Source organism: Oncorhynchus keta, chromosome 14 (genome assembly GCF_023373465.1).
Source record: "Oncorhynchus keta strain PuntledgeMale-10-30-2019 chromosome 14, Oket_V2, whole genome shotgun sequence".
Classification (NCBI taxonomy): Eukaryota; Metazoa; Chordata; class Actinopteri; order Salmoniformes; family Salmonidae; genus Oncorhynchus; species Oncorhynchus keta.
Window position 1 is genome coordinate 62,295,600 of NC_068434.1, and position 25,733 is coordinate 62,321,332.

General features: G+C 43.8%; 1 protein-coding gene across 2 annotated transcripts in view; it reads left to right on the forward strand.

The window, feature by feature from the left end:
- Nucleotides 1–1,856: 1,856 nt before the first annotated feature.
- Nucleotides 1,857–25,733, forward strand: part of LOC118394143 (A disintegrin and metalloproteinase with thrombospondin motifs 18-like) — a 49,193-nt gene continuing 25,316 nt past the window's right edge. Inside the window, exons 1-12 of one of the 2 annotated variants that reach the window (XM_052462087.1) lie at nucleotides 1,857–2,178; nucleotides 2,295–2,373; nucleotides 3,144–3,463; nucleotides 16,086–16,353; nucleotides 16,880–17,079; nucleotides 17,292–17,375; nucleotides 17,483–17,633; nucleotides 18,486–18,591; nucleotides 19,552–19,689; nucleotides 19,825–19,978; nucleotides 20,930–21,025; nucleotides 21,633–21,781. In XM_052462087.1, coding sequence (XP_052318047.1) covers nucleotides 2,077–2,178; nucleotides 2,295–2,373; nucleotides 3,144–3,463; nucleotides 16,086–16,353; nucleotides 16,880–17,079; nucleotides 17,292–17,375; nucleotides 17,483–17,633; nucleotides 18,486–18,591; nucleotides 19,552–19,689; nucleotides 19,825–19,978; nucleotides 20,930–21,025; nucleotides 21,633–21,781 — 1,847 coding nt within the window. In that variant the 5' untranslated portion in view covers nucleotides 1,857–2,076. Of the gene's footprint in view, nucleotides 2,179–2,294; nucleotides 2,374–3,143; nucleotides 3,464–16,085; nucleotides 16,358–16,879; nucleotides 17,080–17,291; nucleotides 17,376–17,482; nucleotides 17,634–18,485; nucleotides 18,592–19,551; nucleotides 19,690–19,824; nucleotides 19,979–20,929; nucleotides 21,026–21,632; nucleotides 21,782–25,733 lie in introns of those variants that run through there. The other variant, XM_052462088.1, reaches the window with a different exon arrangement.

Here is a 25,733-nt window from a genome sequence, read left to right on the forward strand (position 1 = left end):
CAATGTAGGCCTACATTCCATGAGACTTTTGAGAAAAAAAAACATGCAGGGCTTGACATTGTTGTTTATCAACTTGTTTGATGCAAGAAACCACTTTACAAAATAAAACACATTATTATGCCCATAGCATTGTTACAGAGAATCAGACAAATGATGCTACCCTCTGCCTATGGTCTACTTACCATAGCTACCCTCTGCCTATGGTCTACTTACCGTAGCTACCCTCTGCCTATGGTCTACTTACCGTAGCTTATTGAAGCCGGTCTCCAAATACACCACTGCCCCATTAACACAGAAAAAGGCTCTTTACCTGACTTACGTTTCAAAGAAATGTACACGTTTTGTGCTCTTGTAGGAAGCAATCACTCCCCTATTGCTGACTTCAAATGATCTATAACTGAGCCAATAACTCACTAATTAGCAAACAAAATGTGCGCAAGTGGCTACATGCAGCTCTTGCTTTGATCTCAAAACAAGCGCATGTACTCATGACGGCTCATTCGTGTAAACGGTCCAGTTCAAAGTTAACTTCACAGATTAAAAAAAAAGTAAATTTCACAGATCCATATATGGCAATAGTCTATTTGCATATAGGCCTACTGCAGCTCTGATTGGTTATACCGCAATGGTCTGTGAAGATTACGGGTTGTGTCGTGCGTGTCCAATGCGTTCTGGCTTCAACAACATCTCCTGCAGTTAGTTTTGCATACTAAATCTTGCATAGTTCGTTTTGTTTCGGTACGTTGCATTGAAAGTGGCTAATATTGCATTGATTCGATCACAATTTATACAGTAAAGGGAACGTTGATAGTGTTAGCTAACAGGGGAAACTCTAGAAAATTTAGTGAAGTTCAATATCGTGCTTCTCTGCATGTGTTGATACCGTTTTCTTCTGCGCCGCAGTCCGGGGCGAGCTGGGCGGCAGTCTCCAGGCTACTGCGCGCAGTTTAGAAGCGTACGTTGCCCCTAACATAATTTCAAGAGTACAGGCTTAACAGGGCAGGTTTCAGGCATACACGACGTAAAAGGTCGTTTAGGGGCCCCAGTCGCGAGTATTGGCCACTAACCTATACTCTTCTTGACTAAGGTGGGATAGTGACCAAGCCACTGACACATCTGCTAAATGGAAAAAAAACATACCAGGCTGCACGACTAACCCCAAATGTGCAAAAAATGATCCATTCATGTTTACACGTAATTCACCATTTTGCGTGAATGACCTGTTGTAGATTAGAAAGGTTTGCCTATAATAACACACAGTTTATTCATCTCTCTACTCGGGCCCTACATTTCATACAAAGGTCAGTCAGGTGGGCAATTTCTTACACACCTCCAGAAGTGGAATGAAAAGCTGACCTTGAATTATAGGCTACACAATTTACATCCAATCAAATACGTTCTGTATTTTCATTGATTTGGAAATTTGCATCGACCTGCAATATTAATTGAAGAGCTTTATAGGTCAATTCAACAAAAAAATACGTAATGTCCTGATGATGAAGCCTTTTTGCAAATCCAATCAGTTTCCACATGATTCAACATCATCACACATATATATATATATATATATATATTTTTTTTTTTTATATATATATATATATATATATATATATATATATATTTTTTTTTTTTTGTTGAAATGAAACAACGTGGAAACAACGTTGATTTAACCTGTTTTTGCCCGGTGTCGTGCGGGGAGCACGAATTTGTTAAACTCAACACTGAGCCAAAGATAGTTAAGAGCTTTCCTGCACAACAGAGAAGATGATGCTCTTTGCTGATTGGCCCATCTCCGTTTCCACCCGCTGGTGCTACTTACTGCAGGAGCTGACTGTCACTGTTCACTGTAGAGAGCACAGTCAGCACTCCGGCGATTTGCTACCTGTTTCAGAAAGACGCACGAGTGCGCTTTACCTCTCCAGGCACAGCCAAATGGACCCGGCGGACTAGGCGTGATTACATGTAAAAAGGCACCTAAAGAAATCAGCAATGTCTTACAGTTGCATTATACGCTGCCACAGGTTATTACTTCAGTGTTTTTTGAGGAGGTAACAGAGGAGGATATTGCATGCCAACATGGATTGCCTTTTTCTTTTGATATGGACTTTGCCTATCCCACTTGTCAGCTGCACATCAGTGAAGATTTTATCCACTCTGTGGTTCTGGAACACATTGAAGGCAGGTGACAATTAACTGTATCACCAGATATACTTTTCAATTGCAGTAGGCTGCCTGTTACAGTACACTGTTGCGCTTGTTGTGCCATTAACTTGTTGCTACCTGTCGTTTTGCAGACGCTGCATATCTACTGCTCACATTCCATTTACTCTGTTTCGTCCACTTTTGCCAGTGACACCAGTGGACTGAATCATGGTTTGTATTTTGCACGGGCCGGTTGTTTACTTCTCTCCATAACTGATAGGACAATGGTTACTAATAACATTGTAGTCTGCAGCAGTCTGTAACTTTTACAACCTTTTCGAATGAAACAATAACAAAGCTACTGTTCAGAAAGAATAAAACGCATTACTTGTATGTGTTGTGTCAGGTTTATCGATGAGTCACCAGGTAAAGCGCTCATGGTGCCTTGCGCGCATACTGCCTCTCTCGTCTTCTTGGCTGGTAAATTTAAGCCACGCGCGTTTGCCGGTGAAGGAATTCCCTGCAGAAGCGGCAGTTTCCTCCTTGAGCAGCCGGCGACGGGGCGGGTAGAGTTTAGATGATTTACATTCTTTGATTTACCAATGAGAGTGGATGTGACTGTAAAAAAAAAATGGATTTGTTTCTGGGCGTTCCTATTAGGCCTACGTGGCGTCTGATACTGTTCCTAAATGATGGGTGTCTTTGTGCTCTTATTGAATAACTGTTTATTAGATTAATATAGGCTATGGTAGTGGAATAAGCTTTACAACTTTTGGATCTGAAACTTGGTTTGATTATGAAAGACCCGAATACACAAGCCAGTATGATATCAAATTCTCCCCTCATAAGTCACTTAAATATTATAACACTGTTTGATCAATTATACCGTGATCAGTATAAACAGACTAGAGGGACTTGAAATGTGTGCAAATGCTTGTGCCAATAAGATTAACTTATTGGATGTGGGTTTGGTGGTGACCTTTTCTGTGGTTCTCCCCCAGATTACATGTTTGTGACGCCAATTGAGGTGGATGCTCGGGGTGGGTATGTGTCCCACGATATGCTGCGGCGAGGCCGGAATAAGAGGTCCCTGTCGTCCATGGGGAGCCCTGTACACTACAGGCTCTCTGCCTTCGGGTGGGACATGCACCTGGACTTACAGCCTGCCATGGTAGTGTCAGAGGGCTTCACAGTACAGGTACTGGGGACAGAGGGCATCACCACATTGGCACAGGAGCCAGCCCATCAGGACTGCTTGTATCAGGGATTCATACGCAACCTCACAGCTTCCTCTGCAGCCATATCTACATGTTCTGGCTTGGTAAGTGTCCCCTTGAGTCGTTAAACATTACCCTGCGTCAGGAAACATACACCTGTTTTTTTTCTCTCGTGATTTAGATTTGTCATGGATTACACCTTGTGTCAAACCACCTTTTATGTTATGCAAAGTAAGCAATGAAAGAGAAAAAGAGTGTGTTTCTGTTTCTGTGTGTGAGGAAGAGAGAGGGAGAGAGGGGTGTGTGTGTGGGAGTGAGAAAGAGAGGGGCGGGGGGAGAAGAAGGGAGGAGAGTGGAAAAGAGACAGTTCTGTTTTTTTTTTTTTTTTTAAGTTGCTGGCCTTAGTGTCTCTCTCACTATTTCCTCCCTTAGGCGGACAAGCAGATCACATGTCCCACCCCGGACACTAGGCCTCCATAAAACATGCCTTTATTTTTTGCCAATAGCCTCTACCTCCTTTGCTCCTTGCTCTTTTGTCCCTTGTTTGCCCTGCTTCCCCATCTCCCTTGTTCAGTGCAATTAAACCCTGAGTGAAGTTTCAGCCGCTTGGCTGGCAGTGCTAATCTTTGTATTGTTCTTTTCATTAGTAGTAGTTTCTCCACAATTAAACAGCAGTGACCCATTATTTTTAAAACTGTGCAAGGACACAATGTAATTGGGGAGCAGATGCATTTGAATAGACTGGAAGGACTCTTTGATCTGTTTTTACTCCTCCCCAATTTTTCTCCTCCCCAGTTATCCTTTTTTCTCTTCTCAAGGATGACCCGGGGGCCATCAGAAATTCACTTAGTCTATCGTTTCTTAAAATGTGCTTCTACTTTTAGATTTCAGATGGATGGGAGGGAGAGCCACATTAAAAGACCTACTTTTACAGTAGTACATTAAAACTGAATAAAGGGGAAGAGAGGAAAATGCACAAGAAAGAAGGTCTGTCTGTTGCACTGAAAGAGTGCATAGCCTGGAGGAGTTTAACCCCACATGTCATCTCCCCTTCACGAGGAGCTTTGGATTAAGTACAAATGAGGACCCATTCATCCCTGTTGATCCTCAGCAGCTTCTTTTGCCTGGAAACAGAGGATCACTGGCAGCCTGTTTGGGTGAGAGCTAGATTTTTTTTCTGCAAGAAGAATGTTAATTCCGAGTTTAGAGTGGCGCTCCGAGGGAGATGGGTTGCTCTCTCTATGGGCCGATGGAGGCCCTCTTTGTGGTAGTGTAGGTCTCCACTGCTGGCACACAGACAGACGGCCGGTCAGAGAAGCCCCAGCCTCCACAGTCCGCCCACACTGGTCCTCTTAACTACTGTTTGGGTGCATCATGCCCCAGCAGATGGAGAGGGATTCTGTTTTTAAATCAAGAACAGGCAGACTCTGTATTCAGACCGGGGATAGGGGATTTGCTTAGTCAACCCTGAATAATTTAACATGGTGTTTTTAATTACACTCCTCATGAGAATGACATGTACTTCCTTTGTGTGTTGAAAGTATTTTCTCTTTTTCTCTTTTCTGCTGACCTCAAATGACTTGAAGGCATCAGTTTAAAAAAAAATTGTACAGGTATTGCTGGTTGCACACAGGAGTTCTCTGCCTGCATTCTCTGGTCCAGAGGTCACGGTGGTTGACCTCAGTCGCTCCCTCTTTCAGGGTCATGCTGGCCTCAGTTCCTCTGTAGTGCAAGTTCAAAGCTGCTCTCCCATTCCTCTGTGAATGCAGGGAGAGATAAATTAGAGCTCTGCTGTCCTCCCCAGGTCACCGCTCTGTACACTGGGTGACAGAGCCAGCCCTTCCTCACAAGGACCAGACCCCAAGAGCTGAACTGAACTCAACAAGAACAGTAGGCTTGGACGCACTCTCTGAGACCTTCATTAATGTGTCATTTATTATCTTATTGGACGGCGGGATCATTGGTGTGTGGGCCAGCTATATTGTCTGGCTGTTGAGCCATTAGATTGCCCCTTCAGCGGATTCCGGTTCTCTGGCTAAGCGTGTCCGACCATGACAAACTCAGCCATGACCTTTCCCAAGCCCCCTCTTCCACGTTAGGATGCATGTCTCTTTAGTCTATACAGTTACAGCCACACCTTCGAAGGCTTTATGTGCTAGCTGAGAAAACGATGAAACACGTTTCTGATAAGACTTCAAGTTCATCTAGGGGGCATATTTAATGTGGTTGAAATAGTCTGCTTGCATAAAAGTGTCAAAGATAACACGTTAGGCACGCATTCACATTTTCTCAAGAGATGCTGAAAGAAAGAAATCATATTTCTCCACTCCTGTTCCGAGACAAAATTAACATTTGTTATATAATGTTACTGCAAGAAATGCATAATTCTGCTAGAGTTAATATTATATTACTCTCCATGTGAGAGGTTATAGGCCTACAGTCAGTGTCCAGATTGCAGTTATTATTCCATTCCATAGTAACTTCAATTAGGAATATTCTGTTTATTTACAGATACAGGGATACCCGGGAACGGGATATGACCAAAAGCGGGATATGAGCTACAATCCGGAATACTGTGCGCATGTAAACATGGTCTGTCTGAGACATCTCTCTTTTCAGTGTTTCCTGTGGTATTAAAGCAGGTCACTCTCTCTTAGGTAACCACACATATTCTGAGAACAGGTTTTGGTTGTTCTTCTTTATTTTCGAAACGAGGCTGGGAGGGCTAGGTGTAATCTTTTCCCACAACCCCTGTAGAGTTGTAGACCGGTTCTAATTAGGGAGGTAATTGAGTCTGTTTTGATGTGTACTAGGGGTCTTTTTAATGACCCCCATGTACTAGGGGATGAGTGTGAAAACAAACCTCCCCTTTTCCTTTTTTTTCTCTCATTCCCCAGCTTGTTGCTCTCAGACACCTCAAAGGAGGCTGTTTATTTTGCTCAGGGTCTTATTGCAGGGACAGTTGTGATATCCTTTAACAATGATCTGAGGAAAGGAGACACGTCAGCAGACATGCACATTTGACTGTCTCAACAAGGTGTAAGTCGTAGGACGTTCCACTGTGTGGAGAAAAAAAAAGACACTCATTCTCTTCCCGTGGTGTGGTATCCATCATATAGTGGGATTATTTAAAAAAAAATCAGAATTATAGTCCTACATATTACTAAACATGAGTTATAGGTGATGTAGTCGCCATAAATGATTGTTCTGGAGTGAACTTTTCTCTGTAGAGTATCATATTGAAATGTTGTGCACAGGCCTGAAATAAACAAGATGGCTGATGCTCAGTTCTTTCTCAGCACCTCATATGACCTACTGTAAACCACAACTCTGTCTGCTCAGTGTCCCATGGGCTCCATCTCCCCACAATGGGCTCCATATGGATGCAGGGCGTGCAGGGTGTAGGGCTGAGTCTGACACACGATGAGGAATTCTCAGGTAGGACTTTGGGCATTTGTACTTGTCCATTTTCATAAGAGGACTGGACAAATTGGAACGTCTGTTGGAACTCTGTAGTTAGTCTGGCTCCCGAGTCCCACTCATAACTCATAGGCTGTTATGCCACATACGACGTGAGCCGGTCATGTTGTGAGCGCTGCGGAGGGAGATTCCCTGGTGGTCTCCGTGGTGACAGTGATGTAGTGCCCACCGCTAGATGCCAGTAGGAGAGGGAGCCAGGCCCTTGCTATTCTGCTCTTGTCACAGGCATTGTGCTCGGGTTTCTCACACAAGACGAATGAGGACCGTTGAAGTGGTCGTCACTTCACAAAGCAGAATCCATACATATTCCCCGACCCGTCTGTGTCAGCACAATAGATGCAGTACCCCTTTTGTTAGACGATAAGTTATTTCGCCGACGACGGTTCTGGCTTGTCGTTAAATGAGGATAGCGTTTTGACCTGTATGGCTGCTTCAGTGAACAATTTCTCTCTGTGTATAAGACGTGCACGAACGTGGTTGCAGAACAGACCAAATCAACATTTATTGGTTGCAGATATTGCAGATGTTATCACAGGTGCAGCTAAATGCTGGTGTTTCTCGCTCCAACAGTGCAGCAATACAAAACAATACACGCATAATCCAAAAAGTAAAAAATAAAGAAATTAAGAAATGTCGTAACGAATCCAATTAACAACCCAAATAGCAATGTAACAGTAATCCAAATGCCACCTACACGTATCTACACTGGATGAATTTACACAAGGAATATTCTAGGAATGATATGTACAGCAGTAGATATATTAGAGTGAGCTATGTCAAGAATCCAGTATATAAATACATATGCTGTGTGCATAAACAGTGTAACTAAAATGCAATGTACAGTAGTAGAAATATTAGTATGAGCTATGTCGAGAACACAGTATTTAAATGCACAGTACACAACCCCATAGCAAAATGGATAGAATTGCAGGAAATTAGCTTCCTGAGTCCGGAATATAAATGATCCATACGTATGTATGTGAATGGTGGGTATAGACAGTATGGACAGTATGTGAATAGAAACGGTGTGTGTGTATAGCAGTAGATTCTTTATTTATCTAAGTTTTATTTGACCAGGGAGTCATACTGAGACCAAGGTCTCTTTTACAGATGAGCCTTGAATGACATAAATTACAGAAAATACACACATCAAAATATATATACAATATGCAAGTAGAAAGAAAAACACATTCATTAAAAAAAAAACACATTCATCAATAAGAAGGTCCTCAATCAGCTATATAGGATGAGCCATGTCTAGAATACAGTATGTACATATAAAGTGGGTAAAACAGTATGGAAATATTATTAAAGTGACTGGTGTTCAATGACTGTGCATAGGGCAAAAGTCTCTTAAGGTGCAGGGTGGAGTACTGGATGGTAGCTGGCTAGTGACCGTCTCCGAGGTTCAGGGCAGAGTACTGGAAGCAATGGAAACAGTAAAGATGTTAGCTTAAATTGAACACAGAACCATATACAGTATATCCCATATTTATTTATTTACTTCAATTTCTCTTTCCCCCTCATATCCTCTCCTTTTCTCTATTTCTGACCTCTGGTGAGTTTGGGAGGGACTGACTGCCTGAAATAGTGGACTTCCCAATTTGGCCACCTGCTGAGTCATCATCCACTGTCAGAGGAAGTTGCTTGGTCCCAACTGGGCTGACAGGAAAATGAGGTGAACCTTGCCCATTTCGATTCAGCTGATAAGGGGGCTCTATAACATCATTAGCCATGGTGTTTCCAGGCCCACCTGTGCTTTATTTGGAGAACAAGGGCTGCTCAGTGGGTGTCTATGCTCTTTAAAGGCAATTAGTGACGCCACACACTCTGTGGAATGCTCGAGGCTAACGCTGAGGCAAACTCAAATCATTATTGGCCAGGTTGAATGATAGACATGGAGACATGGGCCGCTCACACAGACGAGGGCTGTATTTTGGACTGATAATGGCCTGTAGTATCCTTTTACCATAGCTGACAGACACTGAGTGATGTGGATGCTCTGGTCTGCTTTCGCCGACACTGTGGTCACATGTAACGCTGAGCTGGAGTGCAGATGTGTTTTAGAGCTTTATAATCACTGGGTTTGGGTTTCTCACACATCTCTCTCCCAGTCTTTAACAGCATGTAAGCACTTACTAATTTAAAATATAATGTCATGGTTGGGAGCCTTAAAAGCAGCTACAGTTTACACAAAGACAAGCTAATTACGTTTTCCCCCGCAACAGATCCTAAGGAACGAGCTATAAATTGTGTCTCGCACTTACACTGACGACACGCATGGCCGAAATGTGTAAGGTTACATGTGTGTAGTCACAGGCCTCGGAAAACCACATGAAAGCAAAAAGCAAAGTCGTGTTGTAATAGCTTCCATAGGAAAGTCCTCGGAGACCATTGGTGTATTTGCTAATTCCCAACAACATAGACCGTTGGGTTCGGAAAACTGTCTCCTCAGAGTAACCATGTGCATGTTATGCTGTAAACTGAGAACGGTGGTGGTGGTGGTGGGGGGGGGGTCGTCTGATGTCTGCAGGTCTGAGGAGAAATAGACTGGTGTTTAACAGAGGACATCTCCCTCTAATCTGTGTAACTCTTACAAGTGTACATTTAAGGAAATCACTAGAGGTCTGCCACATCAATATTACTTGAAGTCTCAGGACCTGGTGTCTCTTTGCTCCCTGTGAAATTCCATAAATCTCAAGTACCTTTCAGAGGATATATGTTGTCATGAATAACATCCATTTAACAGCATGTTACTATACATAGCAAAACATGTATTGAATATAATGCCGGAAATAATACAGTACATTGAGGTATGTACCTGATATCACCTGATATTACTATCAGTATCTGATATTAGTGAAATTTTATGGCTACTAGTATGCTTATGTTTTCTTTGCAAGTTGTCCCTCCAGTGTTCTACTTTTACATTTCATCTGGCAGTTCTTCTAGTCTTCTCAGGACTCTCACAGACATACAGTTCAGGCAGAACAAGAAGAGAGACGCACCACATCCCGACAGATGGAATCAATTTCCTCCCATTATCAAGCATAGGCACCTCCATATGCTAACTGCTGGAAGATGTTGATAGATATTTTACAGTAAAGTTTGGTATGTTTCTGAGACAAATGGAATACATGTGTGATAATTGAGTGTGAGGTGGTGTGGGGGCTTGGCAGACAATGGGAAGCGCTAGCTAGCTAACAGTGGATTTCCTCCAGGGTGTTGGTTAACGTTTGATGTGGGTTAAAGGGGAGCAGGCACATCACAACAGGAAGTGGCTAGCGAGATTCCAGGCTAATATGCTAATAGATTTACACAGATAGGGGTTGGAACCTGGAAGAGGTACTTTTTCTCCTCCATCTTTGTCTCTTTTACAGTTTCAGTCTGTGTGAGTAATTTGGTCGCTGTCAGATTTGTTAATAATGCTGCAGGCTTAGTTCAGGGTAGCTTCACAAAACATATGCAAATGTTAAAAATGGGCTCATCTGGGATGAGGGACTACTGTCACCCCTGCAAAAATGAGCAGAAAATATTATCTTTACTGATGTAATGCATAGCAGAGATTTATACAAATAGCATCCATATATCCATGCATAGGCCTATGTTGCTTGACAGTTTGTTGAGAGTTAGTTGGTGAGATCCCTAAACTCGTCAGTTCAAAGGGCTGGAGCAGTCACCAGACCGACCAGGCTGCCAGATCTTTACAGTGCAGTGGAAAAGTGTAATGAAATGACAGTGCGGGTTACACTCAAGTCTTGTGGCTATTAAGGAAGTGGAAGGGTTTCTAAGTCCAGTATAGCGTTGTGTATCCTCCCCAAGTTTGTCAGTGTCTCCCTGCTCTCTGTCCTCACGCGGTCTACTCCTAGATTATGGCCTGTGTCGGGGGCTAGCTAGGGCTGGTTCATAAGGAGGGGTCCTGGCTGTTCTGGCTGTTCTGGCTGCCCAGCTGTGGTGAAGACATGTCATACTGTTATCCTCTCTCTGTCTGGACACAGTGTTTGAAGGCATGTGGGGCTCTGCCGAGGTCACATTAGAGGAAGAGGAGGAAAATGTGAGACACAGGAAGGCAAGGCACACAAGGTACCCCGTGGCTCGGCCAAAATAGACGTCACTGCATTTAGTGTAAACCCCCTTTCGATTGAAACCCATCAGTCGGAAAGAGAAATCACTCTGCCCCAACAAAGCACTGGAGCAACACAGAGAACGAGGATGACAGACATGGACGGACGCCCGATGCCATTACTGCCCATTACTATCATGGGAGAAACAGAACCAAATTTGACAAGAGCCTCTGGGTTACTCACATGGCCTTTTGATCCTCATCGGGGGAGGAATGAGTGATACGAGGTGGTTTGGTGGTTCTGTCAGTTCCTGGGAGAAGAGGGATGGATGGGGTTATGGTGGACTTTGCCTCCCCAGAGTGCCCCTGTTGTACCTCTGTCCTGTCCCAGGAGGTGGGAGTCAGGGAGCGGATGCCTGTGCATGGTGGCAGTCTGCCATGGCTCGCCACTATTTTCACAACAAGAGCTTCTGCATGGCTCCCCCTTTGTGCGCCTATGTTTACTTTGCCACCTGCTAGTCTGGGGAAATGTGGATCAGGAGGGTGAAGGGGGAGGTGGGTGTCACGCATAGAAAATGGACAGGGGTCATGGGGTGTGAGGGGTGCGGATGACAATGCACAGCTATTTGGGCTGGATTTGGAGAGTAGGAGGTGAGATTAGATGGCATTCCATGGCCAGACAGAATTTGTGAGGTTCAGCACTCTTAGTGATGGATCTCAGACATGGTCAGAGAGTGGAATGAACTGCTTAACTTGGTCATCAAATGGGAGAAAGGACAGAGGTTTGGGGAAACCAAACAACAATTAAATGGCTGCATTCACCTTTCTTCACTCAGTTCTTTCTCTGTCTCATGCAATCACATAAACAAATGATCAGGCAATACATAATAATATAGTAGTGCTGACCAAAAGAAAATACATATTTTTTTTTCTCTAGTCTGCCAATGCTTATCGAGTCCATTTCATCATCATTCCTCTCTTTGTAATTCACTGTGGATGAGGCCAAGTGGATACACGCCGCTACCCAGTGCTGCCTGACGCTGTCTGAACCAGCTGACACGAACAGCCACAGCAGTGAACGGATGGTCTGTCAGAGGCCAGGGTGTTTATCAGCCTGTCTGTCTGTCTGTCTGGTAGCCCTGCCAGGCGAAATAAACCAAACCACTGCTTCTTCATTCTACAGCAACACGACACGTTTCACGTACTGAGATAAATGCACGCTCAGCTAGCACAGCGCAGTGAACTCTTCCAGAACATCTTGGATGCGGTCGTTGCTGCCAGATTAATGGTAACTCTGTTCTAGTCTTATATTGCAAACCTTAGGCTGGAGGGCTGTTGCAAATGCATTACAATTTCTCAACTATAACCAACCAAAAATACACTGAACAAAAATATAGATGCATCATTTAAAGTGTTGGTCCCATGTTTCATGAGCTGAAGTAAAATATCCCAGAAATGTTCCATATGCACAAAAAGCTTATCTTTCCTCAAATGTTCTTCCCAAATTTGTAAAGATCCCTGTTAGTGAGCATCTATCATTTGCCAAGATAATCCATCCACCTGACAGGTGTGGCATATCAAGAAGCTGATTATTAAGCAGTATGATCATTACACAAATGCACCTGTGCTGGGGACAATGAAAGGACACTCTAAAATGTGCAGTTTTGTCACAATGCCACAGATGTCTCAAGTTTTGAGGGAGTGTGCATTTCGCATGCTGACTGCAGGAATGTCCACCAGAGCTGTTGCCAGATCATTTAATGTTCACTTCTCTACCATAATCCGCCTCCAACGGCATTTTAGAGAATTTGTCAGTACGTCCAACCGGCTTCACAACCGCAGACCACATGTATGAGGTCGTGTGGACTAGCAGGTGTGATGATGTCAACATTGTGAACAGAGTGCCCCATGGTGGGGGTGGGGTAATGGTAATGGTAGGCATAAGCTACGGACAACGAACACAATTGTATTTTATTGATGCCAATTTGAATGCACAGAGATGCCGTGACGAGATCTTGAGGCCCATTGTCATCCCATTCATCTGCCACCATCACCTCATAATTCAGCATGGTAATGCACAGCCCCATGTTGCAAGGATCTGTACACGATTCCTGGAAGCTGAAAATGTCCCAGTTCTTCCATGGCCTGTATACTCACCAGACATGTCACCCATTGAGCATGTTTGGGATGCTCTGGACACCATGTTCCAGTTCATGCCAATATCCAGCAACTTTGCACAGCTATTGAATAGGATTAGGACAACACCCCACAGGCCACAATCAACAGCCTGATCAACTCTATGTGAAAGAGATGTGTCGCGCTGCATGAGGCAAATGGTGGTCACACCAGATACTGACTGGTTTTATGAACCACTCCTCTACCTTTTATTTTAAGGTATCTGTCACCAACAGATGTACTGTATATATGTATTCCCAGTCATGTGAAATCCGTAGATTAGGGCCTAATACATTTATTTCAATTGACTGATTTCCTTTATATGAACTATAACTCAGTAAAATCTTTGGAATGGTTGCATGTTGCATTTCTATTTATTTTGAGTATAAATGAAACTGTCTGCCTGTGGTGATGTTTGAAATAATATTTTACACTTCCATATAATGTAATGGTATAAATAAGGATTCCACAGTTGTATTATTTGTATTATCAATGTTTTATTAATTGGAAAGTGCTCTGTATCAATATGTCAAACTTTCAAAGATGAATCATATTGCTATGGATTGCCAAATGTAAGACTTGGTGCTGAGGCAGTTGAACATGGCCCATAGACAGAAAGCTGACTAGTGAGTAAGTGAAATGCATTTTCAGAGGTGTTACAGTAGCTTGTTGCCTTATGTTCTGTGATTGCCTAATTTATGAAACAATATTTTTACCTTTGACTTGAACATCAACCCCTCTCTCCACCTCCCTATTGTTCCATGTAATCATCAAACTACACACACGGTCACTTTTCAGTTCAGTCACAGAGCTTTGTCTATTGGACCCTTACAAGGGCTACACACAGACACACACAAAGACTTGCACGCGCACATACATGCGCACGAACACACACACACACACACACACACACACACACACACACACACACACACACACACACACACACACACACACACACACACACACACACACACACACACACACACACACACACACACACACACACACACACACACACACACACATACAGGGGGGGTGTTGAAGAAAAGCCTAGCTATCTGCCTCGGAGGATAACAAAGAGCTAATATTGGATCTTTTCAATCAGTGGTTGGCTTGCTGACAGGGTTCCATAGAGAGGCTATCTCCTACATCGTAGCCCTCCTCTAACATGTGAAGGGAAAGTGAATAGCGCTGTGTTTCAGCTCTTTTCGCTAATCAAATTGATTCAGTCCCCTCCAGTGCTAGCTCCGATAACAGGACCACGCTGAAGTCGAAGATTAATGGCCTCCCGCCTGACTGTGTTTTTACAGGCAGTCTCCAAGAGGTTGTCTCAACACTTTATTCCTTTCTTTGGAGTGTATTGGAATCCTTTACATGAAAAGCTGGTTAGTTAAAGAGCAGTTTTTGGCAGAGGTCTGTTCAAAGGGACTTTTTTCACTTTGAGTTTATGAGTTGTTGTTTCTGTTGACCTGCAAGCATTTTAAACACAACTAGTTTGCAACCTTTTACCAGTTACACTCTGACTGCACTATCATATATAAAGCTCTTGCGTCATGCTACTTTATATATTTTTTCACTGACTGCTGTATCCATGGCGACTGCCAGTACTTAGGTTTTGTACGCAGCAGTTTTTCTTTACGGACGTGTTTGAGAAGTAAACTACACTGTAACTGAAGACTGTAATTTATACAGTAATGTGGGGTATTATCAACAGTAGAATGGTACTGTTCCTAGAATACTAGGGCCGGGACGATACAAGTATCACAATACCGGTTATTATTGTGACAAAGAAACAAAACACAAAGCATATTTATCTTTAGGAAAACAGCACTAATGTTGGAAACAAACATCATTATGTTGTCATTCAGAGTCACATGTATTTATTTTCCAAGCTTATAGCCCACAATATTTTTTTACTTAAAGCAGGTTTTTAAAGGACCAAAAAGTTTGGTCTACTTCATGTTTTCACTTTTGGGTACCATACGCCAAAAACATTTTGGGTGCATAGAATTGTTGTTTATGGCTCATTAACATATTTTGAGGCGTGCCTTGTTTAGAGGCTATATTTGTTTCACCCATGAATGAGAATGCTGTACAAATTGAACTCCTATGTGGTTATAGTGCGCCATTAATTTTAAAGATTGGAATGGCAGCAAGTCTTGAACCTTAAATGGTTGTGGTGTTGTGGTTTGCCATGTCCTTTTGGTCTGTTTTGCCCTGTAGCTGCCAGTTTGAAAGACTTTGTTAAGGCCTCTAGAAGTGCAAGTGATCCAAAACACCAAATATGCATAAATATGTTGTGATGTGTAAATACTTTACCTCGCCACCAACCTGCTTTTACCAATTCCTTGTAAATACAGTAAAATACGGTAAAATACAAACTCCTCAATGAATTCAATGTATCCATTCATTCATTCTGACTACGGTAGCATTGACTTTTGTACAGTATAATACAGTCACTTCTACAGTATTGTACTGTGTTTAATTACACAGTACTTTCTATGATACCGTATTTATATTACAGTAGGTGTACTGTGATATGAAATACATAATTGTACTTGCCACTGAGCTGCCTGTAAGTTACGGTCAAATTCACAGCAACCCCTTTACAGTGTAAGAGTTGGTTCTAGATTGTCTCAGAACCCACTAACCTACTGGGTAAGGAATCCTATGTTGAGGAACAGCTGTCCCAGACTACCTCTTGTAGCCTGTGTTATCATCCTGACAGACAGTAAGTCACATTCCTATGGGAGCCTGACCTATGGAGACACCACCTTGTCCCAGGGTTTCTTGTGTCTGTGTCTGGTTTGACATGACTCCTCTCTATTTTTATGTCCCTTCAGGCCTTATCTAAGAACTGCTGACAGACCTCTTACTTACGCCATTCCTTAACACATGACAATCTACATGACTTATTACTCATCCGGCTCTCGTCTTCATCCACCATGATGAATGTTTAATGTTGATGAATAAATCTAAGGCCCAGGGGTATCTGTGCTCTTCAGTCAGGTCTGATCCGGATGTCTGATGATGAGTACTTCATCGCCCCCTTGCCCCAGCACCTAGCTGCAGAGCACAACTACACCTCCCCGAGTGGACACCACCCACACGTGGTCTACAAACGCTCGGCTGAACACAAAGTCCATGGTGGCCAGAGGTCTGTCCACAGCTCCCAACCTGACAACCCATATCTACAGCACCATCACCAGCATCACCACGACTACCAGCACGGGAAGCTGCAGAGACAACACTTCTGTGGACGCCGCAAGCAATGTATGTAAGGGAACTTCCTTATTATTATGACTGCCTTTGATCCGCTCACATGAGAAAAACACATTACAGTCACGTGGGACTGTGTGTACAGGACAGTGGTAGTAAAGATGGTAGAGAGACATGCTTTGTAGTTTCATCACAGGAACAGAACGATAACAGTACAATGACAAATAACAAAAATGAAGGTCAACATGTTCAAATGTTCCACTACTGATGGTTTATGATGTAATGTGTATAATTTATTTTGAAAGAAATATAGTGCTCAGATTGCACAGGGGTATAAAGTAGCTGGCCTTTATTGAAATTAAAACTCAGAAGCAGCATGAGGAGTGAATGACTTTGAATATTTCCTGCTCTTTCAACGCTCTGCCGGCCCCTTGCTCTAATCAGGGAAAGGTCCAGGAAAAAGGAGGAGCTGTCATTTGAGCTCCTTTCCAAAGCATTTCTCCCCCTGTCTCCTCTTTCTCTCTCTCCATATCTCTATCCCTCCCTACCTGCCCTCTATCTGTCTACCATATCTCTGCAGACACTCCCAAGCCCCCTGCTGAGGATCGTCTCGTCATGCCTGATGAGTTTGAGCTCCCAGGTAGGGGGAAGCGATCACCCGTCACGTCTAACAAGGTGGGGACCCTGAATGTGGAAACGCTGGTGGTGGCAGACAGGAAGATGCTGGAGAAACACGGCAGAGAGAACGTCACCACCTACGTCCTCACTGTTATGAACATGGTGAGCAGGGGAGGGACACCAGTCAGTCTGTCAGTCAGTCATCAGTTATGTAACATATCCCAAAGTAGATTTTATCCTTAAGCAAAACCCTGGCCTTGACAAGCAATGAATGTCATGATTTCTGTATTTACTTCACGCAAAATGTTAAGCAACGATTCATTTTAACCAACATTTTAAGCTACAACTGGCAATCTGGGTTGGTTTTGTTTCAGGTTTCCAGCCTTTTCAAAGACGGCACCATCGGAACTGATATCAACATTGTGGTGGTCAGCCTGCTTCTTCTAGAGCAAGATCCAGTGAGTCACATTGATCTGAGTGCCTGACAAAAAAATCACCAGTCTCCCCAACGTCATGAATTCTCCAGTCTCCCCTTCTGATCTCTTCCGCTCTGTCTCTTCCCCAGCTCGGCCTGTCCATCAACCACCACGCTGACCAGTCTCTCAACAGTTTCTGCCAGTGGCAGTCGGGCCTGATCGGTAAGCGCCACGACCATGCCGTGCTCCTCACCGGCCTGGACATCTGCTCTTGGAAGAACGAGCCCTGTGACACCCTGGGTAAGGGGGGTGGGTGGAGGGGTTGGTAGGGGTGGGGGCGGGGGGGGGGGTGAAGTAGGTCAGCCAGGGCTCCTGAGGGGACTGTTGGAGATTAGATCCCTTAGTAATGGTGCTGCTGGGGGATTAGACAGCACCAGAGATCATGGGGTCACTTCCAGGGTGGGCGGGATCCTGCATGCTCTGCTTGGACTCCCTCCGGCAGGGGATTTCTCCTGCACTAAATACACCCTTGTAAAAACTCACTCACACACACATACACACAAGTATGGCCATGCATACATGCACGCACGCACATGCACCCACCCACACACACACACATCTTACACCCATCCCGTTCTATTCTTCTCTTCAATAGTGTGAACGATTGGCAGCATTGTCAGATCAGTTAAAACTGAAGCATCAGCCAACTATAATTAATTCATCTAAACGGCCCTAAACCACAAGTATGTACTTTGGGACGTACAGTGTGAGGAGCAAGTGGGGCTTTGATTTAAATATGCTCTTTGTAACACAGCCCACAGCTTTCTTGCTACAATCCATAGCGTTCATGCTCTCCGTGGACCATTTAAACTGTAAAGACTGCCTTTATTGCCATGTAACAGCAGTCTTTGCTCCCTCTAATAGCGGGATTTGCATTTTTTAGGTTGGCAATAGTAATGCCTGTATTGAAAATAAGTTTGTCGTGTAACACTGCCTGCGGCCTTCCTTTTCCCAGAACAGTTATGTTGTCTGATGGTTTTTGTAGATCGACATAGTAGCTTTGTTTGAATACATATTTGAGCCTGATATCTCCCTCACAATACTATTTGACATTTCCTCCTCTACTTCTTCTTGCTCTGCTTATCTCTGCAGGTTTTGCTCCTATAAGTGGAATGTGTAGTAAATACCGGAGCTGTACGATTAATGAAGACACAGGACTGGGCTTAGCTTTCACCATCGCTCATGAATCAGGCCACAAGTAAGTCCATCAATGCCCTCACAATTAGCACTAGCCATTAGCTTTACCTTCACATGCAGCAGAATAGACCCCCATGCATTTTTAGGAGAACGGGAGAACACCTAGTGCAGGTGATGAACGTGTTACTATCCAGCAGTGCAATCGTGGGACATTAGTCCTAACAAATGCATGCAGGCTAAGTTTTTATAGAAAGTCGTGCTTAGTACAACTAAGGGACTGCTTTAATCTACAGTGCTACATCAAAGATGCAAAGAATACGGACTGAAACAATCGCATTACGCTAGCAAAGCACTTCATCTTCTCCACGACAATGTGTGAAACCATATGAAGGGCCACAGGCGATGGGTATGCTCTGTTTGTGTTTACACGTTTCCATCGAGATAAGAGGCAGTTTATATTTGACATTTGAGATTGAATTATTATGGTGAAGCCCTTTGTCTGCTTGGCACTCTCTCAACACAAACGGGAAAGAACCTGTTCCTTCGATACGCCGAGCCGGTAACATGTCAGAATTCCTGTAATTTTCATAATCACATTTGGTAAAATTAATAGGAATCATTCCCATAATTTGCACATTGTTCAGATGAAAACCACTTCCAGGCCAAATACCATTAATCACTGACAAATTGAGGGCATGTCATTTCTAAATAGATGACGTCGTCTTTTACAGACTAGTGAACCTCAGCTATGTACTGTTCTGTAGGAGGGTAGACCTTAATGCTGTATCAACACATGCCTGGCTATGACACATCTGTTTCTAAAACAAGCGTGAGGCAATGTGTGACCCATCGCACTCCATGGAGCTTAACGAGTTTTATAAAAAAATTAAATGTTGTAAGGTTGCTAAGGTAAGAGTTCAAACCTCTCTCTCTCTCTCTCTCTCTCTCTCTCTCTCTCTCTCTCTCTCTCTCTCTCTCTCTCTCTCTCTCTCTCTCTCTTAATGATCTGTCTCTCTGGCAGTTTTGGGATGATCCATGATGGAGAGGGGAATCCTTGTCGGAAAGCAGAAGGAAACATCATGTCTCCAACCCTGGCAGGTAACAACGGGGTCTTCTCCTGGTCTGCCTGCAGTCGCCAATACCTCAGCCGCTTCCTTGGGTAAGCCTTATATATTGACAACTGATATGGCTGCCATGCATGTAATGATGTGTGGTTCTCTCCTGCACCTGTTTGTGTTTAGGAGTCTATCATTCTAGGTCCCTGTCTGATTGTTTTCTTGGTTTTATTCCACAGAACAGCTCAAGCATCATGTCTGGTGGATGAGCCCAGGCAGATTGGGCAGTATAAATACCCAGAGCAGCTCCCAGGTCAGCTCTATGATGCTGACACACAGTGCAAGTGGCAGTTTGGCTCCAAGGCTAAACTGTGCAACCTGGACTTTGTCAAGGTAGCTGACACTGATAGGCACATTCTTACTGGGTTGCAATGAAACTGTCTGACAGGTGTGCTACTGGGAAAACTAGGCAGGGTTTAAAACCAGTATTATTTAATTTGCATGATCTTTCTGGGACAAACCATTCGGTGTCTAAAACAGCCATATTTAATCTCGCATTACAGTATTCAAAACGGGTCCAACAGACTTGAACACAACCCTAAGGGAATGGGCCTCCTTAAGCTTCCACTATAATACATTCAACAAGACATGCATTGACATGCAAATCCAGCATGAATAAGGAACGGGTCAAGAAAAGGAGGTTGTGTGTGGGAAATCAACATCCACGCCAGTCCATCTGTAGGATTAGTGCTCATGGTATAGCCTGCCCCATTGTGTATCCCCCCATACAACCTTTTGTGTTCTCCTGAACCCCAGCCCTAAGTTTGAACCCGTCTCCTGAACCTCGACGTAGGTGACTCTACATCTTAATTAACAAGGATTTGGGATGTTTGCCTCCCCGTGTTTCTTCCCCCTGTTGGGATTCTGCGGCCGTTTCGCACGGTGCAGAGGAGAGCTAATTAGCCGCGTGCTCTGCTCTTACGGCTGGCCGTGGCACACTAGCTCAGTCAGTCTGCTGCAGAGTTAGATTAGAACGGGGGGGACCAGCTCTCTCACAACCCCGGTCTCGCTAGCTGTCTGCCAGATGCAATCGGGCGGCACGCCAGCGTGGCACAGGTCCACTGCCTGGCTCCCAATGCCTCATCTCTCCATACATACTGCATTGTGGGAAGAAATAAAAGATACATGAATAGCGTGTTTCAGGGAATACAATGATTGGTTTTGACAGGTTTTTTGGAAATGGGGGATTATTGCGTGTAACCATGGCAGTGGGATGTTGGTGGTGTTCTGATGAGGGGAGGCAGATGCTGGACTCACTGTTTGGTGTTTCCGGTCACTCGGCAGGACATCTGTAAGTCACTGTGGTGCCACAGGACAGGTCACCGGTGTGAGACCAAGTTCATGCCCGCTGCCGAGGGCACCAGCTGTGGGACTGACATGGTAAGTGTACCATCTGTTTCCATGGCAATGTTGCCCATCGTGAACGGGATGGGAGGAGACAGGGATTTCCCTCTAACATTATCATTCAGCGTAACACACTTTCAAACACACACAGACGTAAAAACACACAGGGACGCGTACACAAATGCCCAAGGACAAAAGACAGGTTCACTCACAAATCCACATATGCACACACCTGCAGGAGCGTTTTGTACATTGTTAAATGTCCCATAAGGACACAAGGCTCCTATTCTTTTTCCACAGTGAAAGATGATATTGGGAGAGAAAGAAAGGTGGTGATGTGTGTGAGTGTGTGGTTTGGCTCAGACAGGACTAGGTCTCCAGGTGTGGTGCTGGGCATTCACCCAAACCAGGAACCTCAGCACTGGGGCAAGCCAAAGATCCTACCACCGATACTAACTCAACTTTTTTCTCTCCACCCCGCCCCCATCTCTCTCTCTCTCTCTCTCTCTCTCTCTCTCTCTCTCTCTCTCTCTCTCTCTCTCTCTCTCTCTCTCTCTCTCTCTCTCTCTCTCTCTCTCTCTCTCTCTCTCTCTCTCTCTCTCTCTCTCTCTCTCTCTCTCTCTCTCTCTCTCTCTCTCAACAGTGGTGTCGGCGAGGCCAATGTGTGAAGTATGGTGACCACGGTCCGAGAGCTGTTAACGGTCAGTGGTCAGGATGGTTGGAGTGGTCGGACTGTTCCAGGACCTGTGGGGGAGGGGTGATGTACAGGGAGCGATCCTGCACCAGCCCCAGGTACAGTACTGTTAGTCATACTAGGGGGTCAGGTGTATTATTTTGAACAAAAATATCTACATATATTTTAGGAATGTTGTGTATCCCTGTAAATAATCTGAAATCATGTAAATATTACAGTATTGAAAACAAAGCTTATCCTAAAAAAGTGATATCTTGGCCAAACTTACCCCAGGGACGGGGTAAGTTGAGCCAAGGGACAGGGTAAGTTAAGCCGTCTACAAATTATCATAGGTCAGGCCCTGTTGTTACCTCATATCCCAACGATAATGCCTTGCATTACGCCTGTAATGAAAATACTTACATTTGCTCAACTTGCTCTTGGCTCAAGCATTGGCTCAACTTACCCCAAGGCAAACATTTTGACTATATTAGTCCACAAAGCTACAAGGATTAGGACCTCATATTCACACTTATAGAGACCCCAACTGGTGTATAGAACAATCTTAAAATGTACTACTAGAAACGTCTAACACACCAAATTCATTTGACTTGGTAAGAATCCGTTTTTTGGACCTAACTTGTTTACCACTTTTTTCCATGACTCCATGAAATTATGACCTCTTCCTAAAATATTTGGTCAAATTATTAAAGTTGTGTATGGTGGCTCAACTTACCCCGTTGGCTCAACTTAGCCCACTCTCCCCTACCATAACAAGCCTAGATTTGCACTGGGTGAACTCAAGAACCCCTGGTAATACCCCAGAGAGGATTGTTACTGGGATAGTTACTCCTCCCTCTTTTGAGGCACTTTACCTTGTCTAGCAGAGCTAACGCTCCATACAAGACGGCCGATGGATAGATGAGCTTGAGGCATGATTAGCCACGTTTTACCTCAACCGTTGCTTGTCTTCGCTAAGTCCCTAACAGCACCACCATAGAACACATGAAGAGTTCCACATACAGTGTGTCTGCTCTGTGCAAACAGAACAAGGTGGGATTTTGACAGGTAAACATGGCCTTCCTCCCAGTCAGCTCCCCCTGACTTACTAACTGAGCACCTGAGAGCGTGGCCTGCCTGGCTGCCTGCCTGCCAGTTGGCTGTCAGCCCATTAAACTATTATCTGTCAGTCTACAAACAGACAGCAGGCCAGATTAAAGGGTTGTCTCTCATGCCAGTTTAACCTGCTCAGCCCACAGCGCTACTCAATGCTCTGCCTCAAGCTACTCGTCCAATCTTCTGACTTCCCGAGGAAACACAAACCTCTTCTTCTTCAAGCAGTCACAGCCGAGGCAGACACTGAACACACACAAGTAAATATAGAGACATAGCACACAAATGCCCCAACACTAGATTCAATTATCAGGTCCAGATGAGTTTGTCAGATCTTCTGTGCACTTGGGGGCTCCCGAGTGGTGCAGTGGTCTAAGGCCCTGGTTCGATTCCAGGCTGTATCACAACCAGCTTGTTGTTGTAAATGAGAATTTGATCTTAACTGACTTGCCTAGTTAAATAAAGGTCAAATAATTATCTCTTTCCTAGATTGTTCTCAGAATACACATGATTGATGTCAGGCTACGTGTGCTTGTTGCCTGGTACACCCACTAGTAGTCAGATTGATGTGAAAGCTCAAGAAGATTCTGTATTCATTTGAGATTACGACTCCCTCTGAGAGCATGTTTTGCTTTGGAGTGCTTGGCTGCTTCAGAAAAGGACAAGGAGCTGAAAGAAGGAGGGACATTATTGATGGACAGGTGGCTTAGATTTCTAAGCATCTGGCTTGTTCTCAGGTTTGTGTCTTGCAGGATGGGATGTGCTCATGCCTATTGGATAACATCCAGCCACTCAACCACTTTGATTTGCGTCAATGATATTGAAGACCTCAACTCAAACCTTTCCAGTGTGTTGAGAACACTGATTTCTTTGTTCCATAATATCGATGAATATGGTGATCTGTTAGCCACACCAATTAGACTATGATCGAGAAATGTAATTTCATAAGACTATGATTTAGAAATGTAATGGCAGATTACATGATTACATGATTTCCAGGACAGTTTAGTGTGTGTGTGTGTGGGTGTGTGTGTGTGTGTCTGATGGTGTAAGCCCAGGTGTTTCCTCCCAGCAGTTGCAGCAGGTTGGTGGAGGACCTCTCCTCTCAGCAGAGTAATCTTCCCAGGCCCAGGTGTTCCTATGCTGTCACTGTGTGTAAACTATGTGGCATGGGAAGTCCACCTTACCTTCCTCACTTACGTATGTCTCTTTTCGTTAATGGCGTAACATCTCAATGGCTTTTACTGGTACCTCAAATCAATACATGCAGACAAAAGCAAAAGAAATACAAAGTCCCACAAGTGGGAACCCTCAATTGGATTGGATGTAGTGGCTCAGCACAGAGTTGGAAACTCCTTCTTCCCCAACAGTCTGTCCAGTCAACGAGCCATATATGTGTTGGAGGACTAACATTGGTGAGGTGCTGTCCTTTCTGCTGTACCTGATTGTTCACTTAATCCATCTTGGACCAGCCTGGGAGCCTGGGGAACCAGATCAGACAGACCCTCATACGATGCACATTATACAATCAGTGATTAGCAGACAGACCATACATGGAGCTATAGAAGTATAATCCACTTTATAATCCACTTTAAGAGTAATGTTGATTTTACATTTTATTTTGGGGGGGGGGGGCATTTAAGAGGTCTTTTTATTATTTGAAGCAACCACTAAATCCTGGTTGATGTTGCGAATTGGGAATCATGGCGAATCCTGACCTAGTATTGTTAGTTTACCTACAGATCCAACATGATCTCAGTTTGATCACCCTGTTGCAGGATAACTTTTCTGCAGTGCAGTAGATGTAAAACTTGTAGAGTATTTGATGTTTAAAAAGGCTTCTGAAGTTCATAATTTCCACTTTAAAATGTTCCCTTATGAAAAATGCATCAAACCCCATACACAAATGCCCATTAATTATAATCCACATAATAGTTTACATTTCCTGTTGCTGCAGGATTATTTTCCTGCTGTAGCAAACTGTATCAAATTAAGATCCTAGGCACAGCGGTCTAAGACACTGCATCTTAGTGCAAGAGGTGTCACTACAGTCCCTGGTTCAAATCCAGGCTGCATCACATCCGGGTGTGATTGGGAGCCCCATAGGGCGGTGCACAATTTGACCAGCATCGTTAGGGTTTGGCCGGGGTAGGCCGTCATTGTAAATAAGAATGAGTTTATAACTGACTTGTTTAGTTAAATAGAAAAATTGAATATAAATGATACTTTACTTCTCGGCTGACTACTTTCTGTGTTTCTGACAGTTTGCTGTCGATTACAGTATTAGAATCATATATACAGTAACTCCATTCTGAGCATAGTGTCTTCCCTTTCACCATTGGACTGTTGGATCTGTTTGTCCCCTTGAATCACATTTTAGCTCTGATCCGTGAGAACAGGAGAGTATATTTTAAGCAATCTGTCAGATTATTTTGGCAGCCCAATCTTGGTATAATCTCTGGTTCTGGAGATGAGATAGATTGCCCTCTTAATCTTGGCTATCAGGCTGTAACATCCCCATGTAGTTTACAGCTTAGGAGAATATGTTCTCTCCTCAAAAACCACAGAACATATTATATAATGTATTATGCAATTCTATTCAGTAAATATGATATCTTTGTTTGCAGACCTTTTAAAACAGTCTCAAACGTTTCAAATCATCTTGAAGAGACTGTCGATAGGTAGCTAACGCACATCTTTGCAGGTGTTGTAAAATTCAATATTTTTTATCAGTCTCATTTGAATTTCGTAGTGAGGAAAGCCCCCTCTGAACACAGCAATCACCTGGCAGATTAAACGAATGAACAGTCTTGATAAATATGGCAACATAGTTTGGTGTTTGATAGTAAAAACCCTTTATAATGTTGCATGGGACCGGTGATGATCAGATTGCCTGTTTCACGACAGTATCTGACAGGCTCTTAAAGATGCTTTACAAAGGTTAAAACACAGCAGTTA